Genomic DNA, 18,022 nt, shown 5'->3' on the forward strand with positions numbered 1-18,022 from the left:
GCTCGTGGGTAAGGAAATGGTTGTAGACACCGAAGAGAGGTGTGATGGGGTGGAGTAGGATGGCTCCGAGGAATTGGCCTTGGCAGTGGGAATGGAGAAGAGTAATAACCATCCACCCCTCAGGTTGTGTGCCCGTGTGTGCCAGAGTGTGAGGAAGGGGGTAACTACGACTCCCACAGACATCACCACGCATGACGAAGCTACTTCCCCTCATGCGGTCCAAGGCGCACACGCGCGATTCACGGCCACGCCCGCTCACACTCACAGGGAATCTGAAGGTCTGGTTGCCATGGCGAGCAGGAGCGCGTGAGTCCAGCAGCCCCTTCGCCCCCAGCAGAGCCTTGTCAACTCCAGCTCTGATTGGCCGCTGTTGCCTTATTATGCAAATTATTTGCGTAGACTCCAAGGACTGCTGCCTGACGTCACCAATCACGAGTGTGGAGCTCAGGGCTCGGCTCCGGGAAAGCTCGGGCGGGAGCCCAGAGAGCTCGGGACCCGGACCTCAAGCCAGACCCCGCGTCCCGCCGGCTCATTCTGGGCCTGCCCCGCCCACGGCCCCGCCCCCCTTTATTCCGCCCCACCCTCTTTACGCCCCTCCACCAGGGACCCCGCCCCCTGTGCAGCGTCCCCGCCCTCGCCGCCCTGGCCCCGCCTTCTCCCTCCTGGCCCTCGCCTCCGGTCCTGGGAGGGGACGGCGGGACCGGCGGGACCGGCGGGACCGGAGGGAGGGAGGACTGGTCAGGGAGATGGCCGCGGCGCCCGGAGGGTCAGCGCCGCCCACCGGCCCCGTCCCGCGCTTGGGTTTCAGCACCGCGGACAGCGGCGTCGGCTTGAGCGGGCTAAACCCAGGTCCTGCCGTGCCCATGAAGGACCACGACGCCATCAAGCTCTTCGTGGGGCAGATCCCGCGGGGCTTGGATGAGCAGGACCTCAAGCCGCTGTTTGAGGAGTTCGGCCGCATCTACGAGCTGACGGTGCTGAAGGACCGGCTCACCGGCCTCCATAAAGGTGCGCGGGGTCAGCCCAGCCCAGCCCAGCCCAGCCCTACCCAGCCCTACCCAGCCCTACCCAACCCTGCCCAGCCCTGTCCAGCCCTGCCCAGCCCCAATCCGATTAGAGTTCGGCCCAGCCCAAACTCCAGCCTCAACCACAGCCCCAACCGTAGCCTTACCTAGATCCAGTCCTACACTAGTCTAACACCAGCCTCACTTCAACCCACTATCCTCCCCAGTTCACAGAGCCCCGAACCCAGAATTTTCTCTGACATGCTCCCTCTGATCATCACTCTGGTTCCCTGACATGTTCTGCACTCTAACCTCCAACTTCCTACATCCCAACAGTCCCCGCCTTTCAGTTGGATCTCCCTCCACCCCTCTCATCAGACATCCCAAATCCTGGAATTTGGAAACTTATTCCACCTTCTTGGTCTCTAATACCCTCAATCTCCCAAATGCTGGACCAAATCATTCCTGAATATCCTCATCTGGTGCCACCCTACTCAGACCTAACCATCCACGCACATATCTTGGACTTGTACCACTCATTCTGGCCTCCAAGCCCAGCCAACCTCCAGAGCCTTCTTTTGACCCTTAGACTGCCAACCTGAAATGCCACAGGTCCAAACTCGACCCTTCTTCAGAACCCAGGCCTAGTTAATTCACAAAATTCAATCCCCCTCCTAGCTCCAAATTCCACCCTCATGTTTAATAGTAAATCTCTCCAACCCCTGCCAGAATTACAACATAGTGTTCTTCTGATTTGAGTCCAGAACCCTAACCTCAGCTTGGAACTCGTGCTCCCTCATCTCAGGTTTTCTCTCAACTGAACCCACACTACTTTCATGCTCTAATCTCCCCAGTTCTATGCCTCATCTTTGTCCCTCCACAATCCTCCTATAGCATTCTGCTTTCCCTCCCTTACAGTCTAGTCCTGGACCAGAGCCTGTGGACCAAAGCCTTAGGGTGGGTCAGGTTGAAGAGGCAGAAAGGGTCTTTTCCCTGCCCTTGCTAGAGAGACAGAGATAACATAGTCTTGTGCAGCCACACCCCTTTCTTCCGTAGAGAGAGGGAGGAGGCTGTTTACATGCAGACAAGTCTGTCCAAGCTAGCTGGAGTAAGAGAGTCAGAGTCACATGTCATACATGGGTGGGGGAAGGAAATGATATGAGGAGAAACACCTTTATCTCTCCTTACCTTCACCATATTTGTGGTTTCAGGATTTGGTGAGGAAGGCAGTTTTACCTACTATCCTCCATGATCTTTTTAGAAAAGAAGTTGTGGGCCCTGGGTAACAGCTAAATGTACTTTCCTAAGGGCTGAGAGCTGTAATCAGGCTGCCGCCTCTTTTCCACTGGGACACCTTGGGGAGTTCCTAGGCACACTAATATAGGGGCTTCAGTAAAATAAATGCCCATAGAAGCTCTAGGACCAGCTAGGTAGCAGTGTATCTTCTACCTTTTGGGCTGAGGTTATATTAAATGGGGCATAAAAGGACAAGACTATACCACCCAGATTCCTTCTAATTCAATCCAGCTGCCTGGCTGTCCATATACATAGCAATTTATTTTGTTATTTTCTAGACACTTATATTAGTATGTAAGTTCAAGCTAATCTTTTAAGGCCACCTTTACAATAAGGGCAGTGTATGGAATACCTTTAATTCTCACTCTTCTCACTCTTTTCACCATCAGAGTCTCTGACTATTTCCTTATCCTCTCTCTCCCTCCCTCCCATTTTTCCTCCCTCCTCCTTTCTCTATGTAGCTCTAATTCTTCCTGCTTTTCATCCATCTGTCTTTACATGCTTTCCTGTCTTTCCATCCCTCATTCTCCCATCCCCATCCCAGTAGTCCATATAGGCTCCTTTAGGCCACAACTGGGCCCCTGAACCTTTCAGACTGGGCCCCAGCCCTGCCCAGTTCCGATGTCAGCTGATATGGTGTGTTGACAGAAGATGGAGCAGAGATGTAAGCAGAATTAGGTGTTTGGTGATTTAGCTCCCAACCAACCTGCAACTCTCCAAGGCAGGGTTGCCTTGCAAGATGATCAGGGGGGGTCTCCAAGTCAGCATCTTCCCCCACCCTCTCCCCAGCAGTAGTGACGTCCAAAACCAGAGTGACTCATTTTCCTTTTGGTGGCTGGTACAGAGGGAGGCAGCCACAGTGCTTTGAAAACAACCTTAGCCTAGGAGTTAAGAGACTCCAAATCCAATCCTGCCACTGACACACACTCTGGGCTTCAGTTTCCCTATTGATACAATAAGTGTTTGTCCCAGGAGTTCTCTAAGGTTCCTTTCATGCAACAAATGGCAGATATCCACCCACCTTAAGGGGCCACCCAAATAGAAGACATAGGAGAAAATGTTTCCATTTGCCTTTCTAGTCTGCTGAGATCTAAGTGGAAAATTGCACCAAGCTCCTTCCTACATCTACTTTCTCTTCCTTCAGTCTTCCTCCTTCCTACATTCAAAGACTCTCTCTAGAAACATATCTTATGTCACAACACTGCTTAAAACCCTTTAGTAGCTCTCTACTGCTCCAAGGAAAAAAAGTTCAAAATCCAGACAAGATTATAGATGACCTGATCCCTGAATACCTAACTGGCCACTCTGCCCCCATTACCAATCTTCAACCATACTAGCCTTCCATCCATTTCCCCAACACACTGGATTCTTGACTGAGTTTTTATATGTGCTATTTCCTCGGTCTGAAATAATCGCCACCCTTCTTGTCATCTGGTTAAACTCTATTTATTGTTGAGAACTCGATGTACTCTGAGATACTTCTCAATTCTTTGGACTCAGATGCATGCTCCTCATGATCCTTTACATTATTCCCATGAGGGTGGAGAATGTGTCTGTCTTGTTGCCACTTTATCCCCAAGTCCATCGTAATGTCCCATCAAAATAAGTGAGTGAGTGCTCAATGCCTGTTGGAAAGGAAGAGATCCCCAACCCAATGCTTCCTAGCAGGTTAAGGTTCTGAGGCTGAACAAAGAGGGGTAGGACCGACCCTTTGGTTCAATTCAGATTCCTCCTCCACCCTATTTCTACTGGCCGTTTTAAAGAAGTCAGATTTGAGGCACAATAACCCTTTAAGAGGCCCTATCTTGAAGACTTGGGAGAAGTAACAAGATCAAGCTCCTTGGATAGGATGGGAGAGCACTGGAAGTTTTTACTTACAGGAAGCCCTTAAACCAGCCTCATCTTCCAAACCTCAAATTAACCCATTCCTTGGCTTCAAACTAGGAGGAAGGAAGTGTTAAGAAACTGTGAGGTTCTGGGCTTGGATCCCAACCCTCCTCCTCCTCTTCTGCCTCCTCTCATTGAAAATGAGTTGGGAGACAGTATGATTCCAAAAAGGAAAAGGAAGGCTGGGGTTAAAGCTGAAGGCAAAGTGGCCTAGTGAGGTTTAACCCCAGCACGATTATGGCTGGAGTGGTGAGGAGAGATGTGGAATTGTATAAGCATGTGACTGGGTGTGAGTACACATGTTCCCTAGGCCAAGAGAAAATGAGAAAGAGTCAGAGGCACATGAAGCCCCTCCCTTCAGAGAAGGTAGGAGGCAGAGAAGAAGCAGTGTCTTTGGTTAAAGGAAAGTGACCTTGAGTTTGTCAATTTAATGGGGTCTTTATAGGAAGAGTATTTGGGGGTTTCAGGAAACCCCCTGAGCCAGCCTCTTCCTCCCCAGGCTGTGCCTTCCTCACCTACTGCGCCCGGGACTCTGCTCTCAAGGCTCAGAGTGCACTGCACGAGCAGAAGACCCTGCCAGGGGTAAGTCCACCAGCACTTGGGGGGTGGGGATGGGAATCACCTCAGACTTGGGACATGCCCTACATGCATGTCAAAGCAGCATGTAGGAGCTGGATTGGAACCAGAAACTAGCAGCAGCAGCATCTTTGTAGAAGAGGGCTTACTTGTGCCCTGAACAGCTACAGGTTCTTTTTTATATTCAGTCTTCTGGCTCAAAGAAATGAGCTCAAGACCCTTGCCTCAAGTGTCCCACTCCATCTTTTAGGAGAGGCATCAGTGTTGTGAGCCATACAATTTGTCCACCTTGGCTGAAATCATGGCTTCTAGTGACATTTGTCACTGGTGTGAACATGGATGCAGATACATAAGCAGTGGCTCTCAACCTTCTGGCCCTTTAAATACAGTTCCTCATGTTGTGACCCAACCATAAAATTATTTTCATTGCTACTTCATAACTATAATGTTGCTGCCGTTATGAATCGTCATGTAAATATCTGATATGCAGGATGGTCTTAGGCGACCCCTGTGAAAGGGTCGTTCGACCGCCAAAGGGGTCACGACCCACAGGTTGAGAACCGCTGGTTTAGGGGCTCTGCTGGGATGATATTCCATGTTCTCCAGTATTAGGATTCTTGATGGCAGGTCCCTCTGGTCCTCTTCCTGTAATTTTTTTAGGATACCTTGACTCACCAAGATTGCCTTCCCTCTATACCTTAAACACTTGGCTAAAGTTAAGAGAGACATGATTCTACAAGGTAGCTGGGCCATTATATATCAGTGGCACCTAGCATGGCCTTGGCTAATGGCTAATCACTGGCCAAAAGGCAAAGTGGGATCTACTGACCATGTGGCAGGAAGAAAGTGGTGATTTTTAGGAACTAGCATAGGTTCACCAAGATCCAGTAGTCATAGTACCCATCCTCATTTTCTCTTGTCCAAGGAGTGATGTGTCTAAAACAAAAGCACTATTGAAATGCCCCTAGTCAGGTCAAACCTGGGACTATATCCAGTTCTAGGCTTCAGATTTAAGAGGGTCATTAGCCTACCATAAAGAGACCATGATAGGAAATAAAATATACTAATATATGGAATGATAGTTTGAAGAAATTGGAGATATTTAGCTGAGAAGATAGGGTTTAGTCGGGGAGCTTTATTAGGGAGGCATCATAACATAATAATTAAGAGTACTAGTTTTCTAGTCTCAAAGACCTGGATTTGAATCCCAGCTCTGCCATTTACCAGTTTGGTGTCTCTGAATACATTACATAGCTTCTTGAACTTCAATTTCCTCATGTATAAGGAGTGGGTTATACTAACACTTAGTTCACTAGGTTCTCATGAGGATTAACTGAAGTTTAGCAAGAGTCTGTCACAGAGTAGGATCTTGATAAACATTACTGTTAGGGGTGGGGATAACCATTTTCAGATTCTAAAGAGGGATTTGTTTTTTATATGGCTCCAGGGTCCAGGATTAGGATTAGTGGGTATAAAGAACAGACACAATAATTTCAGTTCAGTATAAAGAAGTCATCCCTTTGAATTGCATATGCCATGAAATGGGACAAGCTTTGCCTAGAGCTGATCAAGCTGTTAATGGGGTGTCATATCCTAGAATCTTAGTGATTGAAGCAACTTGAGCCTCACTCTTGAAGATTCAGTGCCAAGTAATGCCAACATATCACCCTCACCAATCCTCTGTATGCAGGCTCTGGAGTCAGACAGACCTGGGTGTGGATCCGGGCCTCACCACTCACTAATTCTGTGACATGGAGCAAGTCTTTATCTCTCTAAGCCTAACCTTCCTCTCTGTAAAACTGAACTCATAGGGCTGTTATAATAATTAAATAAACTAAGTCATGTAAAGTGCTTAACACAGTACTTGGTAGACAGTAAGCAGTCAATAGTTAGCTGGTGGTAATAGTAGTAAAATGGCAGCATTAGTAGAGTAGGAGTAGTAGAAGTCATTCATCCAACCATAAGAATAAATGACTTCTGCTGCTCAAATTAGTATTATCACTGAGGCAAACTGTAACATTTCATGTAGGAAACAGCATGGTAAAGGTGCAGAGACACAAGGAACAGGCTGGGTGTAAAATGAGGTTGGAAGCATGGAGGAGGGCCCATGGGAGCATGGGCCTGGCCACAGAGAAGATCCACAGAGGGCAGTGTTTGAAGAGGAAACTTTGGATACCAGGCTGAGGAGTTTGGATTTTATCCCGAAAGCAAGTGAAAGCCCCTGAAAAGAATTAAGATGGACTTTGGGAGAATAAAACCCCTCCTCAATGAGCTATAGGACTCCACAAAATAAGGGATACCTAGAGGACTCTATGAACTGAAGGCACCTGATATAAGACTATTGGGATAATTTCTGGGGGAGAAAAAAATAAATAAAGAAGGCAATATTTATTGATTCCAGAAATTTACAAGTTCAAAGTCATTTAGTCCTCTATGAATAAGGTTTTGTTATTGGCACTCCCATTTTACAGGTGAAGAAATTGGACATAGAAAACAAGTGACTTGCCTAAGGTCATGTAGCTACTAATGGGAAGATCTGGGCATTAAGGCCAGCTAGTCTGGCTCCAGAATTCATTCAGTTACCTGAGCCAATGTGGTGACAGACAGAAGTCTAAGATTCTGGAGGGCTTGGTGACTGAATACTTCTGCCCCCTCCGACTATTTCATCTGCAGTCTTCCAGCATAGCCTGGCTTCCTCTGGTACTGCAGGAATTGGCTTTATTCACCCTCCCTAGTTTAACAAAGTGAAAATTAATATTTAATTCTCCTAAATGAAAATCAATGGTTTTGTTGGCTAGCCCCAGCAATGTCTGTGCTATCAATCTTTCCTCTGGGCCTGCCAGGGGCAGTGGCAGCTTTAGTCACCTGGCCTCACCCACACCAGCATGGGGGGAGGTAGGTGCCCAGCTCTCTGCAAGCACTAGGTCTTGGGCATAGCTACCATCTGCTGGAGAGCAGGAATAAGATCAATCTGGGCTCCTGGAGACAGGCAGGACTATCACTGTGACCAGGAAATGTTGGGTCAGCTCCAAAGAGAAACCCCTAGGGTAACTGCTGATCTGGGACCTCTCCTTGGTTCCCTTCCACCTGCTAACTTTTGTCACCTATCAAAGCTTGGCTTCCTTCAGACTTCAGTCATCTGTTCCATCTTCTGCAGCTCCTTCTCCGTGAAGCTAGAAACACTTCTTTCAGTCTCACTTTAGGCTCCAGAATGTACCTGAGGAAGGTGAAGCCCAACCTCCGCCCCACCTTCAGAAGGTCCCCTCTTATTTGTCTCTCTCCCTGCTTATGACCTTCTTTCCCTTGGGCATCCAACCCTTCAAACACTGTGAAGGAGTCAGATATAACTGAGTAGATTTGCTTTTGCAGGTTGTGCCCTGCACAAAACAGCTTGAGTGGAAAGGACAGATAGGGGCTAAAATCCAGCCATGCTCTACTGACCAAGCTATGTGCATTTGCACAGAAATGTGTCATCCAGAGAATGGGACACATTTTTTCTAAGTCACACAAAGGCATTTATGTGCTAGCAGCCACCCAGTGAGTCAGAGCCTTTGTCCTCAAAAAGCTTCAAGCCTAGAAGTAACTCATTGCATCTCAGTGGGGTTCACATCTAAGTGTGTAAAAGAAGCATCAGGAGTGAAGAGGGAGAAGCTTCACAGAGGAGATGCTATCAGAGCTGAATAGTGATCAGATCCTATATAATAAAAGGCTAATATGCAAATTGTCCCCTCAACAGGGAGTTCAACCAGGAGTTCGACCAGGGGGCGGTGCCGGCCTGCCAACCGCCAGTGGCTCCTCTCTCTGGCCAGCCTGGCCTGATAGGCCCGATCAGGGTGGGCCAGCTGGACCCCACCCATGCACGAATTTGTGCACTGGGCCTCTAGTATAATCATATTTGAGTATCTAGAAACCTAAAGACAAAGGCCACTTCTGGAATTCTGGGGTCAGTGTGAGAACTGGTAGGGAAGGTGTCCAGCAAAGATGGCTAAGGCTCCATGTGAATGGAGAGTATTGTGTATCTTGTGCAACAGGGCAGGCAAAACTCACACATTTTGACTGCTGGTCTTGGGATTGGGATCTCAGGCTTTACTGGGAGGTTTGCAATGGAGAACTGTCGGAAGATTTTAAGCATGGGAGAGTGAGGGACTGGTTTTAAAAGATCACTCAGGCTACAGTGTGAAGGTTGGTTTGGAAAGGAAGCAACATTGGAAGCAGGATGACCCTTTAGAGCACTGTTGCTTGAGTGCAAATGAATGATGACACTAACCTGGAGCTGGGGATAGGGCAGGAATGGGAGAAGAGGAGGAACTTGAGGATCTCTATATAGATTCTAGAACCAATGAGACTTGGTAGTAAATTGAATTAGAGAAGGGGGATAAAGTAGAACAACATGCTGAAAACAGTGACGTTTGCTTTTTCTCTGCATTACCCTTCCCTGCACCCATGACACCTCTCTTAGAATCACCAATGGTGCCTTCTTCAGGAAAGTTCTGATAAACACTCTTTCCATGGTAGGGGAAGGGACTGAGGGCATGAGTGCTGAGTGGAGGGAGGATTTGGCATCAGAACAGAAGAGTCTGAAGAGAGCAGTGCTGAGTCTAAAGGCATGAATTTTAGGCAAGTCAAGGAAAAAGAAGGGATAAAGTGTTGCCTTCTCTCTGTTGATGGGGGCAAAAGAACCAGAGTATCATGCCTATCTGTACTGTCTCCAACCTTCCCCACTTCACTGCCTGGAGTAGGTTGTTCTCTTCTCTTTCTGATGTTCTCTCTCTTGGTTTCCCATCCAAGGCTGGTTCTGAAGAAGACATGAGCCTGGACTCTACCTAAGAAACTATCAAGGGAATAGGTGCTCAGCCAAGCTCAAGAGCTCACTTGAGTTTCCATGAGAAGTTCTTGGCCAAGGAAGCAAAGCCTTCCTTTCTCCAAAGGGGAACCATGATTATCTCATCCCACTCCCAAGTCTGTCCCCTGGTTGTGGCAGGAACAAGGCAGGGCAGGGTTGCCCAGGCAGTTCATGTGGGCAACCCTTTTTCTCCTTCAGCCACACAGATTACACCTAAATTGTGGGTGTCCTCCCTAACCACTTCACAGTGGAAACCGAAGGCCCAGAGCTCAATTTTGTCCTCATCCTCTTGTGCTAGTCTCCTGCAGACTTCCCCTGCACCTCCACACTTCCAAACTGCCAACTTCCCCAAAACCTAAGCTATAAACTGAGAGTCAGCCAACATTTTCTCCTTTCCCTCAATCCCCACATCCGCTAGAACTTTAGTCCAGTTAATTCTCCTGAAACATCTCTTGAATCTGTCCATTTCTTTCTGCCCTGCTCTAGGTTACCCTCCCCCTTTACCTGTATCACACTGGTTTTTCTACCTCTAATCTTCCCTTTCAAATCTTTTCTCTGCATGGTGACAGCTCATGGGATCTTTCATAAGATTATTCCCCTAGTTAAAATCCTTTCCTGGATCCTTATTGCCTTTGAAATACAACAAAGTCAAAATTCCTTGTCATGGTTTTCAAAACCTGTCCTGTTCTGGCCCCTGCCTACCTTTGTTTCACACCCCCCCACTAAAAAAAGAAAAGAAAAGAAGAAGAAGCCCCTATTACATTTGATGCACCTACTAAGATGTAGCCATTGTCATTTTCACCACAACCCTGCAAAGTAGGGTCATGGTTTTCCTTTTTACTTATGTGGCTCAGAGAACTTAGTTGACAATGGTTGAGCTAGGATTTAAATCTACGTCTATCTGACTCTAAAGTAATTTGTTCTCTGCTGGCTACCTCCATGCCCACCAGAATCCTTGCTCCTTATTCAGACTGGCAGCTCCCTCTCCATGCCCAAGGCATCTGGAGTGCTCAGCTTGCCGCCCTACCTCTCCCACTATCTCCACATGACCCAATGACTCCAGTCCTGCAAATGACCCCCCAGGTCAAATCTGCCTCCTCCATGAAGTTTTCTCTGAGTCAACCTCTCCACCTGGAGTCAGCTTCTCCCAGAGCACATTACCTTGCACTCCTCCTAAGGCTCCAGTCCCTCTGTGCCCCTTTTCTTGTGTTCATGTCTTAAAAACAGAGTCCAGCAGCTCAATGCAAAAATCAATGACTTCAGTGTCAGACAGAACTGGGGGCAAATTTTAGCTCAACTACTTACCCACCATGTGATCTTAGACATGTGATTATCCTCCCCCACCTTCAGCTTTCTTGTCTATAGTATAGAGACAATGGTATTACCTTGCATAGTGGTTGAAAGAAATTTAGAGACAATGTATGTAAAATGCCCCAGGAAGGGCCTGGTGCACACTAGGCTCTCAGCAAATGGTGGCATTATGTTCCCCTCTGTGAGACTTTGAGGATAGCGTTCCTGTGGTCATCACTGTCTCCCCTAAAGGCCCCAGCCTGGGGATCTTCACAGAGTTCAGAAAATGCTAGTAGCATGCCCAAGTGGTGGAAAGCCTAGCTGCCCAGCTTCTCACTCCTGGTCCTTGTAGGACATGTACATACCACCTAATGCCCACTCTCCATCAAAGAGTGGAGAAGTTGGAGAGGAGGACAGGGGCATCCCCCAGAACACCGATGAGCTCTATGTCCCCAGAAATCCAGCCTGGGGAGGCAGCTGCTGTGGAAACCACTGCTGTCACATGTGCTCATTTCTCTATGCTCCAGACAGAAATGCTCAATATTTATTTAAGCTTCTTTCCTCTTTCCTTTCCCCCTACCACACTCCTCCCTGCCTTTCCTTCCTTACCCCTTGTCCCCTCATTTCCTTCTTATCTCCATCAGTATTTCTCTCTTCCCTTGCCCCTTTCTAGGTCTGTCTCTTACTCTCTCTCATGATTTCTGCCTTCCCATTTCTCTTCATCTATTCTCATGTCTCCACTCTTCTATCTCTTGGTCTCTCCTCCACAATCACAAGTGGCCATGCCAAGGGACGGGTCCTGTCCTCCTGGTCCCTGGTCCAGGCCAGTCCCGACCTGTCCAGCTCATCCTGATCTGCTTAGATTGATCTGTCACCCTCTCTAGACTGCAGCCTGAGTCCTGCTGGTGTCTTGGTCCCCACTCACAGTGGTACACTGCGGGTGCTCCACCACCAGTGATGGGCGTGTCAGAGCAGATAAAAACATGAGCTTTGGGTGAGAGGGTAATAGCACTGATTGAGGCTTGGCCTGTTTTCCTTTCCTTAAAAAAAAAAAAAGCCCTCCTCACTCTCCATCTTCAAATTTTATCAAAGGAAATTGCTCAGCTGCGACTGCCAGGGCATTACCATGGTTACCGGGTAGCACTTGTGGCTATGGTAACAGGAAGTTGCCTGTTGTCTCGGCAACAAGTACATCGGTAGAGGATGGAGTGGCTCTTGATTGGTGCAAAAATAGTGCATGTCCTCAGAGGAGGGAGCCAGATCATAACCTTCTCAGGCCAGAGAAGGCATCAGTACTCCTTCACCATGACTTGGAAGGCCACTGTTCTTTCCTCCTGGCAATCAGCTGTCTGTCCCAACAATAATTCCTCACACCCTATGCACCCAGCTCTTGGACATTTACAAAGACCTTTTGTGCCCCCATTATTTCATGTGATCCACAACACCCATGAGAGGAAAGTGAGGTGGGGATTCAGTCATGAATTCTCTCAGGGTGATTGGGGGGATGGGAATGTGCGGAGTGGAGTATATTTACATCACCTAAGAACTTGTACAAATCCCCCAGCTTAAGAATCTGATTTGGTTCCCAAGTGATTCTTATCCACCTCTGATCAGGGAACCCCTGAATTAGAAGGTGAAATTGGTTGGGGGGGGTGGGGGGCGGAGGAAGGAGTCAAGCTGTTTTTTGGGCTTATAGCTTAGATGACTGGAAGAATCAGGTTTGAGAAAAAGATGAACTCTGGTTTTGATGTGTCAAGTGGAAGGTGCCAGTGAGACTTTCTAGTGGATGCCCAGCAAGCAGCTGGGCATGTGGGTCTGAAGCTCGGAAGAGAGGTGGTTGGATGAGATTATCCAGGAAGAATGAGAGGAACAGAATGAGCAGGGCCGAAGATGATGCCCTGAAGAACTCTAACATCCTCAGGGGAAGGGGGACCCAGGAGGGGACTGAGGCGTAGAAACTATGGTGACACAAAAGCTTGGTAAAGGTTCTCCCCCATTTAACAACTTGAATCAGAAAGTAGCTTACTGGAAATCATACAACCATTAAATGGCAGAGTTGGGAATAGACAGCACTAAGTCTGTCTGGTTCCAGATTGTTTAATCTAAATGGTACAGAATTATATTCTATTTGAGGCCACAAATCTGCAATATCAGTTCTTCTCTCCCATCCAAAGCCTTTAAGGAAGTCCAGGAGCCAGAGGGATAGGCCTCACATGGTCCCTGCCCAGAGCCCAAGGTAAGAGAATCTCATTAGCCTCCACAGTCTTTCCTGCACTTGCCACTGAGCTTCCTAACACCCAACCCTTCAGGTTTTAAGCACCTTGTAAATTCCCAGGTTTACGGAAGGAATCTTGGAGAAAATCTGTAATCCCAGGTGAGACAGGTGGAGTGCAGAGTTCAAAGGTGCCAGAGCTTAGATCCTGAGGAGTCAGGGATGGAGAAGCCGGGAGGCCCAAGGGCCAGGCAGTCATGCTGACTGGGTATGTTGGTCCGATGTCTTTCAGATGAACCGTCCAATCCAAGTGAAGCCAGCTGCCAGTGAGGGCCGAGGAGGTAACTTCCCTACCTGACAAACCTCAGGGTATCACCCATGTAGGGGATAATGGATCCACTCCTGGAGCCAGTTCTACCAATGGTTTATTACTAGGACCTCCTTGGGTAAGGGGACAAGTGGGGTCCAGAGTTGCTCCATTCTAGAAACAGCTTAGCCATCCCAGCTCAGACTAAGAAGGGATGAGACCTGGCTGGTGTGGCTCAGTTGATTGGGCATCATCCTGTGCACCAAAAGGTTGCCAGTTCAATTTCTGGTCAGGGTACATGCCAGGGATTGTGGGGTCCATCCCTGATGGGTGTGCAAGAGGCAGCTGATTGATGTTTATCTCTTTCCTTTCCTCTCTCTCTAAAAATCAATTTTAAAATCTTAAAAATAAAGAAGAAGGGATGAGGCCCCAGGGTCCCCAGACCCAAAAGAGGCTGGAAGAGCCTAAGCAGATGCTGGAGATAGAGGAAGGAGGCTCTTTTCACCTTTCCCCCTGAGAGGGTTCATTCTGTTTTTCCAGGTTCTTCTTTGTTTGAAGAATGAGGCTAGAGTTAGTCTCCTTTTCTAGATTCTTCTGATTGCAGAAAACCCAGTCCACTCTAGGTTGGGCCACTCATTCCTTCATTGTAATTGCCTGGCTATTCATGGTCAAAGATGAGACTGATGTAATGGACTTTGTAGGCCATATTAAGGAATTTGACTCTCTGCTGAAGACCATGGGATGACTTTGAAAGGCTTTTAACTGCACTGTTTCCTGGTGCAGAAAGACCAATGCTCCTTAAGAACAGGAGTGGTTGAAACCTGTGCTTTTTGACAACCAGCTGTGTTCTGATCAGCTTCCATGCTGGAAAAGCAATGCGAACATTGGTGTCAGTTCTTGATGTCTTTCTCCCTCTTTCTTCGCTGGTAGCCCTCCCTGATGTCTGCTGACTATAATCCTTAGCTAAGCCTCTGCCTGCCTTACCCAGGATCAGCCATAGCTTTGTTAGGAGAAAGTAGCTTTCCAAGGTCAAGAAGAGAATGGCATCCAACTGACAGATATTTATTGACCTCGACTCATTCTGCATACCTTCTCAGACTTCATGCTCAGAACAAGGGGCTCTGGTAGCTCCATGGTTCTATTGTAGAGTTAGTTCCTCTAAGAAATTCTTCTTTCATCCTTTTAGATTCTCTGACCTCTGGTCTCCAATTCTCAGTTTCTGGTCAAGATGTTATCACCCCTTCTTTGCCTGAAGAGATATTACCAAGCTTCCTTCCTCCCCTCCACACACATATCTGTCTTTCCCATCTCATTCTTTCCAGCCCGGTCTTTGAGAAGTTCCAGGCCATATACCAAACCTCTGGTTTACTTGTCCCCAAAATTTCCGCTTGAAATTCTGTTAGGCATCGAGACCATTGTTGGCCAGCTTCTATGTCCTACCTACAAACACTACAGTCCCACAGCTGAGAGTACCCAATGAGCTAAGAAGCAGATAGGCTGGGATGCAGTTCATTCAACCATCCAACCAATATCTTCTGAGGAAATACTCCACATTAGAAATACAGATGTGAGCAAGGCAGACCTGGCACTTGGCCTCATGGAGCTCTAGAGCGATGTACAATTCAGTGTGATCAGTTCTTTTCAAGTCCTGGGGGAACTGTGAGGACACAAACAAAAGGCACACAACTTAGGGAGGTCAAGGTGGACTCCCAGAGGTAGAAATATTTAAGCTGAAATGTCAAGGATGAACAAGAAGCAGTCAATAGAAAAGGGAGAAAGGGGGTGGGCAGGCATTTCAGTCAAAGAGAATAGCATGTCTAGAGCTTGAAGAACATGATGCAACTTGGAGTCTGGTTCAGGAACTTAGTTCACAGTGCTGGGGGCTCTCCTGTTGTTTGGAATCCAACACAACTTGTCAGGGTGAGGGCAGTTGCTCAAAGGAAGCCTCCATGCCAATAATGCTTCTTCTTGTTCTGGCCCATATGTCCTGGTCATCTGGGCCCCAACCAGTGGCACCAGCCTGAGTTTTATCATTTTTCTCTTCCTTTTTGTACAGTTTTTCAAGGATCACATTATTGACAAATTCTGTGCATGTGGCATCCCACCTCAATACCTGTTTATATTCAGATCAGCTCAAGAGATCAAGAAAAGCAAATCTAGCTGGAAATAGGTCTGTCTGGCAGTAGAATTCATAATTTTAGTAGTTACATGTTACACATATTTCTTGACAAGTGATGGGTCTTAAGGAATATATAGTCCAAATGCATCCATGGATAATCCTTCTTGCAGGTTTTGATAACAAGATCTCTCAATTCCTCCCTCTTCTCACTCCTAGTTTCTAAATGTTCTCTGCCACATATTTAAGAGAGAGGAGGCATGTGTACTAAGTCTTGGGCCTTTACAATTTCTAAGTATTTTACTACCAACTGATCTGTGTTAGATAATCTTACTAATCAAAATGTGTTCATTTTCTTGAATGTTATCACATATCTCTTCTAAAGTTCTAGAAACCCAACTTTTAAAATGGTATTGGATTTTTCTTTTGAAATATAATATTTGACACCAATGTGGGTCATCTTGTCCCATTCAAGTCTTATCTCTGTGATCTCAAACATTCTATAAATCTTCATAGTTAATGGTCACAGCCTGTGTACCTGCATATTTTTTATTATTCCTAAATTAAATCCCTAATAATGATTGCCTAACAGTAATTTTTATATCTGATAAGAATACTGGAATCATCCCTAGTTGGTTTGGCTCAGTGGATAGAGTGCTGGCCTTCGGACTGAAGGGTCCCAGGTTCAATTCCAGTCAGGGGCACATGCCGGGTTGCAGGCTCAATCCCCAGTAGCAGGCGTGCAAGAGGCAACCAATCAGTGATTCTCATCATTGATGTTTCTACCTCTCTCTCCCTCTCCCTTTCTCTCTGAACTCAATAAAAAAATATATTTTTAAAAAAGACTGGTATCAAGGCATAATCCAAGGGGTATCAAGGCAAAAATAATCTTCCAAAATTCTGCTATTTTTTTCTTCAACAGATTATTAGATTTTTCTTTCCATAAAATTGGGGTCACCAATTCAAATGCTACAGGAGTCAGGTAAGTAACCCTAAGTGGATGAGACTCTCATAATTTAATTAAAAATACATTTTAATTATATTAAATGTTGCCAACTAACTCAATTTTTAAAGTGGACTAGCACTGTGAGAGTCTAACCAAACCTATCAGGTTTGCTTCTTTGACCCAAAGACTCCTATTTTTCCCATTTACCTTCTACACAAAAATACTTACTTTACCTTATGCCAATCAACAGAGTAGTCTTTCTCTTGTTTTTACTGAAGAGACATGAGGTTTGTGGTTGAAATATCCTGCATTTTAAACACATTGTATTACTTATAGAAGATATTGGTAACATGCACATTCAATGCTTGCAACACAATAATAGCAGTAACACAACAGGATCTGCCTTTTAGGAGGTGCTGGGGTCCTCTTCTTCCAAGGCCATCCCTTGCAACCTTGGTAACACTTGGAGTACCAGATGGTCATCCAGGTCTTCATAACTATATTATAGCAGCCTTTTAATGTATCCCAACCAGTTCCCATAAATTTTGTACCTAAATTCACGCTGTTCATATACTCCATGCCTATATTTTATATGCTGGGGCACTGAGCAGTATACTCTCAAAGGAAGATGCATCTAATTTTCCTAAATAAAATTATCTTCTAATATACTAAAGGCATCCACTTCTACAGTAAACATACATAGTGCCAAAACTTTTCCTGCAGCATTTGGATTTATTTAAATGTAAACATTAAAATGTTGGCCTGCATAAAAATTCAAGGTTCATACATTTCAAAATGTTAACCTCGAATTATATGAGGTCAGAGCTAGAGATCCCCAAATCTCTCAGACAATGGTAACTGAATAGGTCTATTTTATTTTGCTCTTTAGCATGAAGACTGTGGTTGATTTTTCCTAACTTATGGTATTTCTACTATGAAAGCACTAAGAAAAATACATTAAATTATAAGCACCAATCTTATAGGAAAAGTATTCTTCAGTCCTAAGGCAAAATCTACAAAATCATTGAACTGTATATTCTATCCTCTTTTTCAAATTTCATAGCATAAAATCGATAAAGTCATAAATCACAATGGTGATTGCTCTGCTTGCTCCATTCCCTAACTTTGCTGTCTTTTTTACTCAGCAAATATTTCTGTATCCAAGATTCCTAAGGTACAGAAATAGATTAAGTAATCAATCCATGCACTCTTCACTTTATTTTTTAAAGATTTTTTTATTAATTTTTAGAGAACGAGAAAAGGAGAGAAAGAAAGAGAAACATAAATGTGAGAGTAGCGAGACATCAAGCTGTCTCCACTAGAGACTGAGCCTGAATGTGCCCTGACCCAGAATCGAACCAGCAACCCTCGGTGCACAGGACATGCCCAAACAACTGAACCACACCAACCAGGGCTACTTTATTTTTTTAACTAAAATTTTAAGCATTCTCTGAGGTGAGCATCTCTTTTTTAATCTTGAAACTTGATTTAACTCAAAATCCAGTCATTTGTCTTCATATCAACCTTTCTATCCCCATCCTATAA

The 18,022-nt window shown here is 46.0% G+C and overlaps 1 protein-coding gene across 4 annotated transcripts in view; it reads left to right on the forward strand.

The window, feature by feature from the left end:
• Window positions 1–694: 694 nt before the first annotated feature.
• CELF6 (CUGBP Elav-like family member 6) overlaps window positions 695–18,022 on the forward strand; it is a 36,214-nt gene continuing 18,886 nt past the window's right edge. For 2 of the 4 annotated variants that reach the window (XM_070430887.1, XM_070430896.1), the window contains exons 1-3: window positions 695–1,008; window positions 4,687–4,769; window positions 13,401–13,449. In XM_070430887.1, coding sequence (XP_070286988.1) covers window positions 747–1,008; window positions 4,687–4,769; window positions 13,401–13,449 — 394 coding nt within the window. In that variant the 5' untranslated portion in view covers window positions 695–746. The remainder of the gene's footprint in view (window positions 1,009–4,686; window positions 4,770–13,400; window positions 13,450–18,022) is intronic. The other 2 variants (XM_070430913.1, XM_070430905.1) reach the window with 2 other exon arrangements.

Source organism: Myotis yumanensis, unplaced genomic scaffold, assembly GCF_028538775.1.
Source record: "Myotis yumanensis isolate MYYU_CA2020_CCGP unplaced genomic scaffold, mMyoYum1.0.hap1 SCAF_1, whole genome shotgun sequence".
In the NCBI taxonomy this organism is placed as follows: Eukaryota; Metazoa; Chordata; class Mammalia; order Chiroptera; family Vespertilionidae; genus Myotis; species Myotis yumanensis.